Source organism: Cricetulus griseus, assembly GCF_003668045.3.
Source record: "Cricetulus griseus strain 17A/GY chromosome 1 unlocalized genomic scaffold, alternate assembly CriGri-PICRH-1.0 chr1_1, whole genome shotgun sequence".
In the NCBI taxonomy this organism is placed as follows: domain Eukaryota; kingdom Metazoa; phylum Chordata; class Mammalia; order Rodentia; family Cricetidae; genus Cricetulus; species Cricetulus griseus.
The window spans coordinates 188,499,625-188,512,527 of record NW_023276807.1 but is presented as its reverse complement, the minus strand read 5'-3'; the positions used below and the strand labels follow the sequence as shown (position 1 = coordinate 188,512,527).

Genomic DNA, 12,903 nt, shown 5'->3' with positions numbered 1-12,903 from the left:
TTTGTAGTATGTGAATTATATCTCAATCTAAAAGTAATTCTCCCTAAATAAAAAGAAAACAACAGCAACAACCACAACAAAGCCAAGTATGTCAGCATTTACTGTAATTGCAGTATTCAGGAGGAAGAGGCAGGAGGATCACTACAAGTTCAAGGCCACCCTAGACTGTGGTACAAATCTTATGCCAATATGTCTATATAGTGAAAGTCTGTCTTAACAAAATAAAATTTCCACACCATAGCCAAATAGGGTTCCCTGGGTCTATCCACCTCATCCAATGTCAGCACACAACAGACAGATGTATCTGGGACAACCCCCAGGCAGATACTGGCTAAGACAAAGATTCCCTAGAGAGCCCCTGCCTGCAGAAAAAACCGACAGTGCTCTTAGACTGTGTTGGTTTAAAATTTAAATTTAAAGGAAGATCTAGCCCAAAGGGTCTCAGCTGGGTGATTTTGCCCCCTTCCCACCAGGAGAAGATGGGCATTGTCTCCTCTAGAGAAAAGAATTTTAGTGGACGGACAGGGAAGGATGTCGATAGAGCCGGGATGCTGCTAAGCAGTGCCCCTCACAGTTCAGAACAATGACAGTGCCATGGCTGAGAAACTTGTCTTAATCTAATGACAGGTTAATTACTTTTAAAATCCTCAGATTTATATAACCTATATACATGTTTGATATCAATAATGTCAAATATGTCCAAACAGCTCCGAGGCCATGCTTCAAACCAAAATCACAGAGTTAGGGTGGCCTCAGAACTGCCACAGGAAAGTCTAACTAAACAGAGTATTCCAGGCCTTTTCTGGCTCAGAGTTGGGCAAACCTGCAGCAGCTGGGAAAGCCTCCCCAAATACAGCCTTAAGCAACAAATTACATTTTCAAAGAGATTTTTATTGGGTTTCGTTCTTCAGTAGAAAATGGAAGTTTTGTGAAGTTTATTTGGCAGACTCACACAGGGAATGAGAGTTTCTTTCTTATTGGAGGAAATGTAAAAAGACATTCACAACAGGAGGTGGTATGCAGACGCATTCTAACGTTTACAGTCCCTTCTAGCTTAGTGGTAGAAGGCTAGCCACATCACCAAATTCCAAATCTCTAGGCTCTATTTAGTACTCCGAAAAATATATTCTGCAATTTCAAGAAAGATTTATTTTTAAAAATGGTACTTCCTATAAGCCAAGGCCATCTTCATCACTTAAAGGGAAAATAATTAAATAGTAGATATATGTTATCAGAAAACCTCTCAAAGAAAACTGTTTCATGTAGATCTTCACAAACTACATCAATGTGACCCCTTTTCTTATAAAACTAGAACCCCAGTTTATATACTGTTTTACGACCTGTTCCTTTGTGGTTTTTTTTTTTTTTTTTTTTTTTGGGGGGGGGTGTTGAGCCAGTCTCATTTTGTAGCCTTGGCTGGTTTGAAGCTTCCTATGTAGACCAGGCTGGCCTTGAACTCACAAAGATCCATCTGCTGCTGGCTCTCAAGTGCTGGGATTAAAGGCATGCGCCCGAATGGCAGCAAGGACTTGTTCCTCTTACAGATTTATTTTCCCATGATAGAAGGCCCACAGCTATACCAGCAACATGATGTCAAATTGCTTGGCTAACACTTTTTTTTTTTTTTTTGGCTTTTCGAGACAGGGTTTCTCTGTGGCTTTGGAGGATGTCCTGGAACTAGCTCTTGTAGACCAGGCTGGTCTCAAATTCACAGAGAGAGCTCCGCCTGCTTCTGCCTCCTGAGTGCTGGGATTAAAGACATACGCCACCACTGCCCAGCACCTACCCACTGTTTTGTTTTGTTTGTTTGGAGACAGGAGTCTCAGTCCTGGCAAATTTCAAACTCAGAGATTTGCCTGCTTATACCTGCCAAGATAAAAGGCATGTGTCACCATGCCCAGGCTTGTTTGGATTTTCTAAGACAAGCCTTCATGCACAGGCCAGGCTGGCTTTGAACTGCAGTCTGGAAAAGTGTTGAACTGCAGGTGTGTGCCACCATACCTCCTGGCTTGGCTTGATTTTATTTTATTTTATTTTTTAAAGAAACTTCTTCTGACTGTTCTCTGTATTGTCTTCAGTATCTTGCTCGGAGTCTTGAAATGACTACTTTTACAGTTGTCTTAACTTTCCTTAGAATAAATTCCCAGGGGCTGGAGAGATGGATCAGTGGTTAAGAGCACACTGGCTGCTCTTCTAGAGGTCCAGCAACCACATGATGGTTCACAACCATCAGTAATGAGATCTGGTGCCCCCTTCTGGTCTGCAGGCATAGATGCAGGCAGAACACTGTATACATAATAAATAAATCTTAAAAAAAAAAAGAAGAAATTCTCAGACATAAACTGCCAATGGCTTTTGATATTTGGCTCCACACTGCTAAACTACCATTCTTAAGGTGTAACAACTTAATTATGTTTTACCTTTTATTGTTTTTGAGACACAGTCTTGCCATACAGCTCTGAGCAGCCACAAACTGATAATCCTTGTGCCTAGCAAAATTTATTCAGTCACCAGTAGCACATCATTCTCTGCCCAGAAGGGAGAGTAGAGCTGCTCTATTATGCAGCTTCGATACGCTGGCAGTGGGGATATCTGCCATGAGCCCCATTATGGCAATTCATTGATTAAGAAGAACTAATTCCAAGCTGGAGAGATGGTTCAGCAGCTAAAAGAGCAAACTGCATTTATAGAGGACCCAAATTCACTTTCCCGGGTGACTCACAACCTCCTGTAACTCAAGCTCCAGGGGACCCAACATCCTCTCTGGTTTACATGGTGTTTACACTGACATGTACACATCCCACACAAATGTACAATACCAAAAATAATCTTGGAATCAAAGAATGACTAATTTTCTCATTGGCACTGAGTCTGAGCCAACACTGCAACAGTATGACTATACCAGTCATTACTTCTTCCTAGTCCATCCTCACCCACTAGGAGGGAAATCTACCTTAAAAATCAAGAGATATTTTTGCAAAACAAAATGCCTTTGTAGTAGAAAATACTTGGCCAGTCTGATTTAACATAAACCCACCAGCAACCATGATCTGACCCATTCCTCTATCTTCTGACTGCTTCCCCTCAAAGTTGAGGTCTATGTCTTGAACTTTGGTGGCTGGGGTTGATAGACAAAGTTGAGAACCCCAAAGGGAACTTACATAGAAGTGAAAATGCAAGAAGTGGGCCAAAACTCTGGGAGCCACATCGGGGAAGGTGGTCAGGAGAGTCTGGAGGTACACCTCCAGGTCCTTCTCCCTCTTCTCTACCAAGCTTCTGGAGTTCTTTCCAATTATCTTTTTGGGTGGAAGTAGAGTTTTGTCAATTTTTCTCTCTGCAACAAGCTGTAAGAAAACACAAGCACATCAACCACAGACTCTATCTGTGTAAGACCCAGGCTGTCAATCACATCTTCTACAGCCACTCTTGGTAGCAGTGCTAGGATTAGTGCTCCAGCTAGTTCATCTGGGATGTGACCTTTTCAAATCCAAACCATACTGGAAATACTAATATAATTCCAAGTGAGAAATTCCATCTTTAGTCTTTGAGGACACTGAGAAAAGTAGTGCTTATGGCCCCCTGAAGTTCGAAAACTAAAGGATTCTGTGTTGTATCTTTAAGACACTCTCACTATAAACATCCCACAGAAAAGCAGCTCTTTCTAAAAGCAAAGGAAAAATATAACCTCAATCTGTTGATAAAGAATAAATACATATCTTGTGGAACAAGTTCAAGCCTGTGCTTTCCTCAGGAATATGGCAATCTTAAAATAAAATTTAAATATACTACTCTAGATGGTCTCATACTAGGGTTGAACTCCTAGGACCAACCATTTCTTTTGCCAGATGCATTAAGGAACTGTTCTACTAAAGTAAACTATAAAGCCCACGGGATGGCTCATCTGGTAAAGGTGCTTGCTGCTGAATCTCATGATCTGAGTTCAATCCCTGGGGCCTATGTGGTGGAAGGAGAACCAGCTCTCACAAACTCTCTACATGGGCCGTGGCATGTGTGCATCCCCCTCCCACCTAAATATAGGACAGGGTTTCTCTGTATAACAGCCCTGGCTGTCCTGGAACTCACTTTGTAGACCAGGCTGCATCAAACCACAGAGATCCACCTATCTCTGCTTCCCAAGTGCTGGTATGAAAGGCATGTATCACTATGACCGGCCATAAAAAAATTCTTAAAAAAAATTAGCACACAATAGGTGTGGAGGTAGTTTTATCCTCCATTGTGTGGCACAATGGAGACATGGTCCTCAAGCCCTTAAGCCCTGAGATACAGGTTCCCAACTCTTAAGATTACCTTTTCATGTAGGTCATGAAAGTCGCTGTAACGGTGCTTGATTGTCCACTCATGGTTGCCATCAGTAACCTGTATGATATAAACCTAAAGGGAAAAATGATTCCTTGTGGCAAGGGAAACCTACCCCCACAATAGCTGCCAAGTATTCAGACCCCACTCCCTAAGATCCAGAATCAGGTACCCTTCCACATGCCATGTGCTCCTGACCCCTACTGAGCAGTGGTGGCCCAACCTTCCTTAGCCTCTCCCACAAGCTCTGTGAGGTCTGGAGTAAAGCTGTGCTTCAGTCATCAGGAAGGAATGGAAATGTGACTAGCTCAACACAAATCAATCCTTAGATTTTTAAATCCTGCCTCCACATTAATTCAAAACTCAACCTGACTTGTAGGCAAGGCTGCCCCTACTAAGGGAGGCAGAGCAGAGCCCAGTGTAGCAGGACCAGTGTCTCTGCTACACATCTTTTCAGGTACCCTGACTCCATTCTGGAAGCAGGTCTTCTGTCAACATTTCCCACTAGCTGTGGTTTTGAATTCTACTGTTGAACCAGGAGTCAAGGCACCATGCCCCCAGGGGCAGCAGTCGCTCAATCATGTTTAGCAGAAGGCAATATGGTTTTGCTGGTTAAGAAAACCTGGGTTCAAAAATCTGGCTATCCCATTTCCTGGGCGTGGCTTATGTGCAGCTTATGTAAGTGACTAGGAGCCTAAGTTCTCTCTAGGCTTCAATTCCTCCATTTTAAAGCCCGGTAAGCTTAAGGATCAAGTAAAGCAATAAGTATGAAATGATTTGTGCAGCCCTAACACCTAACAAAAGGCAGGTATGTTAATAACATCCAACGCAGCACACCCAGGGACAAATGCTGGTCAGCTTGATCACCACCTTGCTCCCCGACACATATGAGGTAGGACAAAGCCCCGAACAGGAAGAGCTTTTTGGAGATGAACCTCTACTGACTGCAGCTAGTCATAGCTGAGTGACCTCATCTCTTAACTAGATGAGCAAGCTCCGTGGTCCTAGCTTCCCCATCTCTGTGTATCAGGGAAAGGTGAGTGGGAATAGTCAGAGGCTGATTCCTCTGACCCCCAGAGGCAGCCATTTCTTCAGCACCAGCCTGTTGCTCCAGGAGGCACCAGCCAGAATTTCACTGCAATAGTTCCCTTTCCTTGCCAGGGGAAGAAGAGATAGAGGAACAGCCCTCAGGATCCGGTATTAGGATGGGAGCCAATAGGGTGAGGCAAAGGCAGGGCCAAGGCCCTTACCACTGTCCACCCTGGGAACAAAGGACAAGGAGACAGAGAAGTACTCTATGAGCCCCCACCACAGAACAAGTTTTCACTTGGCAGCCTGGCATCCAACCCTATCCAGACCCAAGAGGGCTTCTAACACCATCAACATAACTACCTTCCTTTATGTAGGGCCTCCCTTGTAGCCTACAAGGATATGGCCCTCGCTTGTGAAGTCCCCTAAGGTCTGTAAGTCCCGTTCTTCAGCCCCGAGGTAACTAACTTGTCTTTTCCCAACGACTAGGGTCCAATTCTTTCCCACCAGACCCCTCAGGGCCCATTTTCCCATATCCCTTCCTCACTTTGCAGGGCTGGTCTGGACTGCGACTGGAGTGTGTGGGGGTGGGGGTGGGGGTGGAGATCAAGAACCGCCCCCTCTCCTTCACCACCTGAGGATCCCTGGCCCTTTCCTTTGGTTCCATCATTCAGAGACCACCCCTTTAGAGTCCCCTTCCTCCCAGTCTCCCTATCAAGGTCTCTTAGGCCGGCGTCCCTCCTCGTCTGGAGGTCCTAGAGAGACTCCATCGCATCTACACATCCCTTCCTCCCCAGGTCCTCCTTTACCCTCTGATTCCTCCTACACAAGTCTCCTTTTCTGATCGCGCACCCTTTCCCTCTATCCCCCCCCAGCCCCGCCCTAGAACCTCCTCCGGGACCTATGCAACCCAGCCCCTTCCTCTGAGAACCCCATTTCCAGTGCTCCCCGTCGCTATCGCAGAATCTTCTACCCACTCAGAGGATGTGCGACCCAGACCCCTCCTCGAGCCCCCGACTTGGACTCGCGGTTCCAGGCGCTAGGCCCACTTGGGGTGCCCGCGTCCCCCAGCACACCGTGTACGTGTCCACGAGCTCGGAACCCACGACGCGCGCCTCCTTGGCCGGCTCGGCCTCCCGCTCGGGCCCGAAGCTGAGTGCTGCCGCCGCCGCCGCCATGTTGCGGGCTCCGCCGCTGCCGACGCCCGGCGCAGACTGGCAGCAGCAGGGGGCGGGGTCAGCGTCCCGCCGCCCCCCAACCCGCCGCCCCCCGCCCGCACCGGCGCCGCCATCTTGGCCCCGCTGCCTTCTCGCACCCTCGCTCCGCCCCTCACCCATAATTGACAAGCCCGCCAATGGCACGCATGCGTAGCTCCTGCGGGCTTGCCTTTGTATACCTGTGTAGCTTCTCACGTTTCTTGTAGTTGTGGTTATTGTCCGCTGGGCCCTCAGCAACGGAGGCCAAGAGGCCAGGGGCCTTCTGAGCAATCCGAACTCAGTCGTCAGTTTCCAGAGGGGACATCAATAGGATCTCGTGTGGCAGTTAGGCTCATTCCCTGTATAGCAAGAGAAAGATGAAGAAGATAAGAACTGGACTTAGAGCTGGAGCAAGGACCAGAGTGACTCTGATATTTAGGTGGTCTGTGGTTCCTTGTAGTGATGGAGAGTTGAGTGTGGTGATTATGCATGGCTCTTCACATCCCCGTTGTGTGTTAGGCTGCAAACTGATGTGTGTTCAGGGGGAAAGAATATGAAGCAGAGATGCAGGTCGGGGGAAGGGATATCTGCTTCCTCAGATGACATCCTGCAAGAGCTCAAATTGAGGGGAACACAGACTGGCCCTGAACACAAAAGCATCCATACTCGAATGAGGAAACATCATTAGCCATGGGGAAGACCTAGCTGCAGAAGAGATGACCTAACTGGAATTCTGATATAGATAGGGGATACTTGTTGAATCACAGAGCACAGCTAACTCAAGTCCAAAGTGAACATTGCTGTCCTTGAGAGACAGAAGGTTGGGATGTGGCAGATCTGGCTGAAGGGCTCCAGGCCAGCCTATCTTAGGTAGGCCAGGGACTTCTCCTCTTACCAGTGCCATGTTATACTCTGAACCTCACATAGGAGGCTCTTCTTGACAGGGCTTACACTGCCAGCCTCTGCTTGTGTGTTGCCCCCTCCAGAGAGGTGTAGCCTGATCTTAGGTCAGTCACTGTCACTGTCATTGTCCGTTTGAAAGCTTCTTGTTTCCTTATATAGAAAGTGGGGGTGTTATCACCCACCTCTCTGATTGAATAGAAGATTGAACTGTTTTTAGGGACCTGGCTGGCCTGGAGCCCAATACTTCACATTTTCTGTCTGGGCCTGAACTCCATGTTTTCATTCATTCAAGAAACTTTTCCTGGGGCTATTGAGATGGCATCTATGTAGTGCATTTAGGTGCTTGCTGTCAAGCCTGAAGACTCGAGTTCAGTCTTGGGTATCTAGGCAGTGGAGGGAGATAAATGACTCCTGCAAGTTATTCTCTGACCTCCACGTGCACACATAAAATAAATACAATAAGTCTGTTTTTTCTTGAGAATTCCCTGTGGGGTATGGAGAACAGGTGCCAAGAGACCTGGTCCTTGCGGTCCTTCATAGTTCCTGGCCCAGGCAGAGGATACAGGGACTCTAGCCAGCCTGAGATTACAGGGACCAGGGGAGGGGGTGGAGGATATTGCAGGCAGTGGTGGGCTGGACTGGGACTGCAGCAGGAGGTGGAGGGAGGCAGGGCTATTTAAGCCCTGGCTGGCTGGCAACCCCAGTAGCCTGTCCTGTGAGCTGCCTCCAGCATGGATGACATCTACAAAGCTGCGGTGAGAGATAAGTCTTAAAAAGGTTGGGGTGGGTAGGACCATTGGGGTTCACTCAGCTCAGAATGGGGGACAGGGGTGTCCCAGGGAAGTGATGGAAGATTCAAAAGAGGCCCCATACATCTGTAGCTAAGCCCCTCAAAGGAATGGTAGACTGACATTTGGAGGGTGCAGAGAAGGTGGGAGTCCCGGGGTCTGGAGAGGTGCTGTCAGGGTGGCTAGAGGGTGTGATCTCAGTTTTTAGCATCCTGTCTCTTCCTCTGTTTCTAAATGTCTAGTCTGTCACTGTCTTGGCTACACCTCTGTATTTGTATTTCTATTCTTTTTGGTCTTTCTCAAGGTCTTTCCATTCTCTGTTCCTTCCTCACCGTCTCTCCAAGTCCTTGTCTCTCTGTGTATCTCCAGTCCTCCCTCCATCCCCCATTTCTACCTCTTACAATCTGTTGCTTACATGCTCAGATCTGCCCTTCTCCTCTAGCCACTTAGCTGGCTGAAGATGCTTTAGAAGGTGGAAGGTGACTGGGAGGAGGCGTGCAGAACTTGAATTCTGGGATGGGGAAGGTGCTTAGAAGGTCCAGGCCTGGGGGGAGGTAGGAGAGAGGGAACAGAAAACTGAAACCTAGTCCTTGTACAGTCTGGTAGACTCAGGGCTTAGGTGGACGCTGAGGGTGGTAAGAGTCAGGGCTAGAGAACAGGCACTCCGAGATCTTGCAATCTCCCGGGGACCCCAAGGGCCTTTTGATGCGACCTCTACCTGCTCCAGAGACAAGAAAATCCTAGCAAACAGCTGCTCCCTGGGAATTTCCCCCACCCCCAGAATATGGCCCCTCTTGTGAGCAGGGAAGGGCTGCAGCTGGTTTCTATGGTATCCTTGCCTATCTTGTAGGAGTCTGTGGAGCTGGAGTGTGTGTTGGGGGGGTAGCCCTCCACCCAGTGCCCATACAAGGCCTGGCGGGGCTGGGGACTAATTTTGGCTCCTGAGGCAGCACCAGTAGGCCAGGGGGGCAGATAACACTGCCCCACCCCTTGCATACCAAAGTCCCCAGAACAATCACCAGGTTTAACTTTGTCCTCCTTTAAAAATAGCTCAGCGGCCACCCTGGTCAGGTTACAGTGGGTGGCTTTGCTCACCCCCACATTAGTTTTATTGTCTCAACCTGAGGGACAGCTGTCTCTTAGGCCAGGCAGCTTGGGTTTCATTAGGGTGACCTAAAAGGCATGGAATGGTCATTGAGTATTGTTACTCAGGACACCTTGCCTGTTACCTTGGCCCCTAGCCCAGCTTCTGGAAGATCAGCAGGGTCACCTTAGGGCTTTGGAGGCAGGAAAGAAGGACTGAGGACTTCCTCTGTAACCTGGGAGTGTGTGCCTTCTCCCATTGTTGGTCTTCCCACAATGGGTCACTCTCTACAGCAGTCTCCACTAAGGCCTGAGTCTGGGCCCTGAGTTCCTTTTCCTCTCTAGGTAGAACAGTTGACAGAAGAGCAGAAGAATGGTGAGTGTCTCCCATCGAGGGGGCAGTGGGGCTAGGTGGAGGGAAATGTGGGGATGCCTTTCCAGGAAAGAACCCCAGACTAGAGGCCATGGTCTGGGGGGGGGCTCTCCTTGCTATGACCTCAAAGGACTCTTGGAGGGAGGTGGGCAGTTTGCTGGTGGCCCTGGGGACCTGGATTTCTAGTGTTTTGGCTGCTGATCCTGTCTCCTCATCCTACCATTGGACACAGAGTTCAAGGCTGCCTTTGATATCTTTGTCCTGGGTGCGGAGGATGGCTGCATCAGCACCAAGGAGCTGGGCAAGGTGATGAGGATGCTGGGCCAGAACCCCACACCGGAGGAGCTGCAGGAAATGATTGATGAAGTGGACGAAGATGGTGAGCCCCTTCACCCACTCCAGTCTCCACACATGTAACACCCTGGGTTCACTGGCCTCCAGATTTTAGCCATATCATCCAGAAACTTGACAAATAGCTCATACCTGCAATCCCAAGAAGGCTGAGGCAGTACCTCTGCAATGAGTTGAAGCCAGTGTGATTGTGTCACATAGGGAACTCCAGGCCAGCTTGGACTACAGAGCAAGATTCTGCCTCATCCAAGAAGAGTGGGCAAATGAACACACTAGTCCTATATCGTTGGTGTGGGGAGGCCACAGCCTGAATGCTAACTATGTCTTCTCTCTGGCCCTGCTGTCTACCCACAGGCAGTGGCACAGTGGACTTTGATGAGTTCCTTGTCATGATGGTTAGGTGTATGAAGGATGACAGCAAAGGGAAGTCTGAGGAGGAATTGTCGGACCTCTTCCGAATGTTTGACAAGTGAGAACATGCTTGGCTTCTGACCCTGACCCAAGTAGAGGGTATAAAGGGGTAGTCTCAGCTGGGTGGTGGTGGCACACCCCTTTAATCCCTGCACTTGGAGGCAGAGGCAGGCGGATCTATGAGTTCAAGGTCAGCCCAGGCTACAGAGTGAGTTCCAGGACACAAAGAAACCCTGTCTTGTAAAAACAAAACAAGAAAGGAAGGAAGGAAGGAGGGAAGGAAGGAAGGAGGGAGGGAGGGAAGGAAGGAAGGAGGGAGGGAAGGAGGGAGGAAAGGAAGGAAGGAAGGAAGGAAGGAAGGAAGGAAGGAAAGAAGGAAGGAGTAGTCTCAGATCCTATGCTAGATACCTGCTGTTTATCTCCCATCCTATATGATGAGACACAGCAACGCCCATCTTCTAGTGTCCCGGTCCTGCCTCCTGGGATTGTATGTGTGGGGAACCTCTTTCTCTCCTCCTCCACCCTCTCATGAGCTCTGGGGTTCCCTTTGCCCTTCCTGTAGAAATGCTGATGGCTACATTGACTTGGATGAACTGAAGATGATGCTGCAGGCTACAGGCGAGACTATTACAGAAGATGACATTGAAGAGCTCATGAAGGACGGTGACAAAAACAATGATGGCCGAATTGACTATGATGGTGAGTGGGTGAGAGAACCAGATCTGCTACTGTTCATCCTCTGCCCAGCTTTAACCTCTGACCCAGACATGGTCCTCTTTCCACAGAGTTCCTGGAATTCATGAAGGGTGTGGAATAGACACTGACTTTACAGAGAGTTGCCCACGCCTGCCCTCCCTCTCCAGACAGACCTGTGGTATGGGTGCAACTAGGTTCTCTAGATTCTGAACCTGGTTGTGTCCTTTAACCTTGTCCCCCCTATTCCTCTCTCCCCATTCCTGTTCTGGGGAGTGCAAATAAATCCTTACTCCCCAAAGGCTGGTGTCTTGCTCTGATTTTCCTGGGGCCACAGTCTTTTCTCAGGGTTCCCTCCTTCCTGATGACTCCATCCCTGTTAGGCTGGCTGCAGAACCTGTGTTCTGACTGCTCAACCCACCTTCTTCCAGAGGGCTTTCATTAGGTCAGCGATACTTTGCTTTGTGCCTTCCTGGTGACTAGGTCCTGCAGTAGCCACAGAACCTGCATTTGAACAAGCTCCTGAAATTCATGAAAGGTGTGGAGCAGACACTGACCTTCACTAAAAGCTGACCATTCCCGTTTTCCCATTCTAGTCAGGCTCTGGCATGGGGGTGAGCTGCCTGGGTCAACCAGTACAGCAGCCAACAGATACCCTCTCACAGGGAGCAGTTAGCTCAGTGGGTACTGGGTGCTCATTGGCACAGCAACTTCTCATCGGGTTGGAAGAAAGCTAAATCTTGTGCGACCCAGCAGGCTTATGGTGCTGTCTTCCCACTGCCTGTGTTTCCCACCAGCAATATTAACTTCCAGCCTCTGACGAGCATGCAGTTCACTCCACACTCTATCATTCACTTTACAGATGAGGACCCAATGGCCTAGAAAGCCAAGGTCATTTGGCAAATCTACAAGAGGGCTTAGCCACCTTGCAGCCAGCCAAGGACTCTGACACACTAGGTCAAATGGACCTACTGTCTAGTTTCTTTGGCCCTCTGAGACTGACCTCCATTCACCCATCTGATCTTTTTCCCTGACAGGAAATGAAGGCCTGAGGTCTGGAGACATCCCCAGTTTAGCGGGGGTGCCCGGGTCAGAGCTGTAGCCAGAACAGTGACTGGGGAGGGAAAATTGGGAGTTTGCAAGGAAGTGGAGGTGTTGGTAGCAATGCTTTCAGGACAGACAGCTGATAATGACAGCCAGGCTCTAGTCAGAATGTCAGCAGCTGTCCTCCATCTGCCCTGTAGCTGTCCAGCCTCTGCACCTGTGCCCCAGCCTAAGCATTCTCCAGACAGGCTGCACATTCCAGAGAGAGTCTTGGAATTCTAGACATGCCTCTGGCCAGGCAAGAGCTGCCAGGAGTTCCCAGTCCCTGCAGAGCCATGGGAAGAGTGGAGATGGGTCCCCACAGTCCTGCCCTTGGGATTGGGAACTGGAGAATTTGGGGTCCTACAAAGACATCCAGAGTGACCCAGCAGGGATGATGCCCCAAAGTAGGAGGAGCCACAGTGGGTGGTACAGCCTGCATCCTCCAGTGGCCTTCCACACACCCTCTCCACAGTATAGGGCTAGATGCTGTGGTACATCAGAGCGAGGGCTTGTTCCTAATCTCTGAATTTCTAGCTGGCTCTGGGAAATGAAAAGGCAAAGGAACTCAGTGAGGAAAGCAGAATGGTGTGATGGCCTGACATAAAGCCATCTTGGAATGTTTCCTAGAAAAGGAGGTGTTGAGCAGAACCCCTAAGAACACCAATGGACTAGC

At 48.9% G+C, this 12,903-nt stretch overlaps 2 protein-coding genes across 4 annotated transcripts in view; one reads left to right on the top strand and one right to left on the bottom strand.

Moving 5' to 3' along the window:
- Nisch (nischarin) overlaps window positions 1–6,662 on the bottom strand; it is a 38,679-nt gene extending 32,017 nt beyond the window's left edge. For all 3 annotated transcript variants that reach the window (XM_027389534.2, XM_027389535.2, XM_027389536.2), the window contains exons 1-3: window positions 6,423–6,662; window positions 4,309–4,392; window positions 3,162–3,344 (exon numbers count right to left, since the gene is read on the bottom strand). In XM_027389534.2, the coding sequence (XP_027245335.2) occupies window positions 3,162–3,344; window positions 4,309–4,392; window positions 6,423–6,524 (369 nt within the window). In that variant the 5' untranslated portion in view covers window positions 6,525–6,662. The remainder of the gene's footprint in view (window positions 1–3,161; window positions 3,345–4,308; window positions 4,393–6,422) is intronic.
- Window positions 6,261–11,445, top strand: Tnnc1 (troponin C1, slow skeletal and cardiac type). The gene is made up of 6 exons (XM_035452570.1): window positions 6,261–6,425; window positions 9,662–9,692; window positions 9,922–10,068; window positions 10,395–10,509; window positions 11,014–11,150; window positions 11,237–11,445. Exons 3-6 carry the CDS (start codon window positions 9,999–10,001, stop codon window positions 11,266–11,268), a joined length of 354 nt encoding a protein of 117 aa, XP_035308461.1. The 5' UTR covers window positions 6,261–6,425; window positions 9,662–9,692; window positions 9,922–9,998; the 3' UTR covers window positions 11,269–11,445.
- The last annotated feature ends 1,458 nt before the right edge of the window (window positions 11,446–12,903 follow it).

Excerpts from the sequence above, each read along its gene's own strand:
- Tnnc1 (XM_035452570.1), top strand. The coding sequence starts at position 9,999 with ATGAGGATGCTGGGCCAGAACCCCACACCGGAGGAGCTGCAGGAAATG. Across the intron at positions 10,510-11,013 it reads CTCTTCCGAATGTTTGACAA|AAATGCTGATGGCTACATTG; the intron begins GTGAGAACATGC and ends CCCTTCCTGTAG. Across the intron at positions 11,151-11,236 it reads TGGCCGAATTGACTATGATG|AGTTCCTGGAATTCATGAAG; the intron begins GTGAGTGGGTGA and ends CTCTTTCCACAG.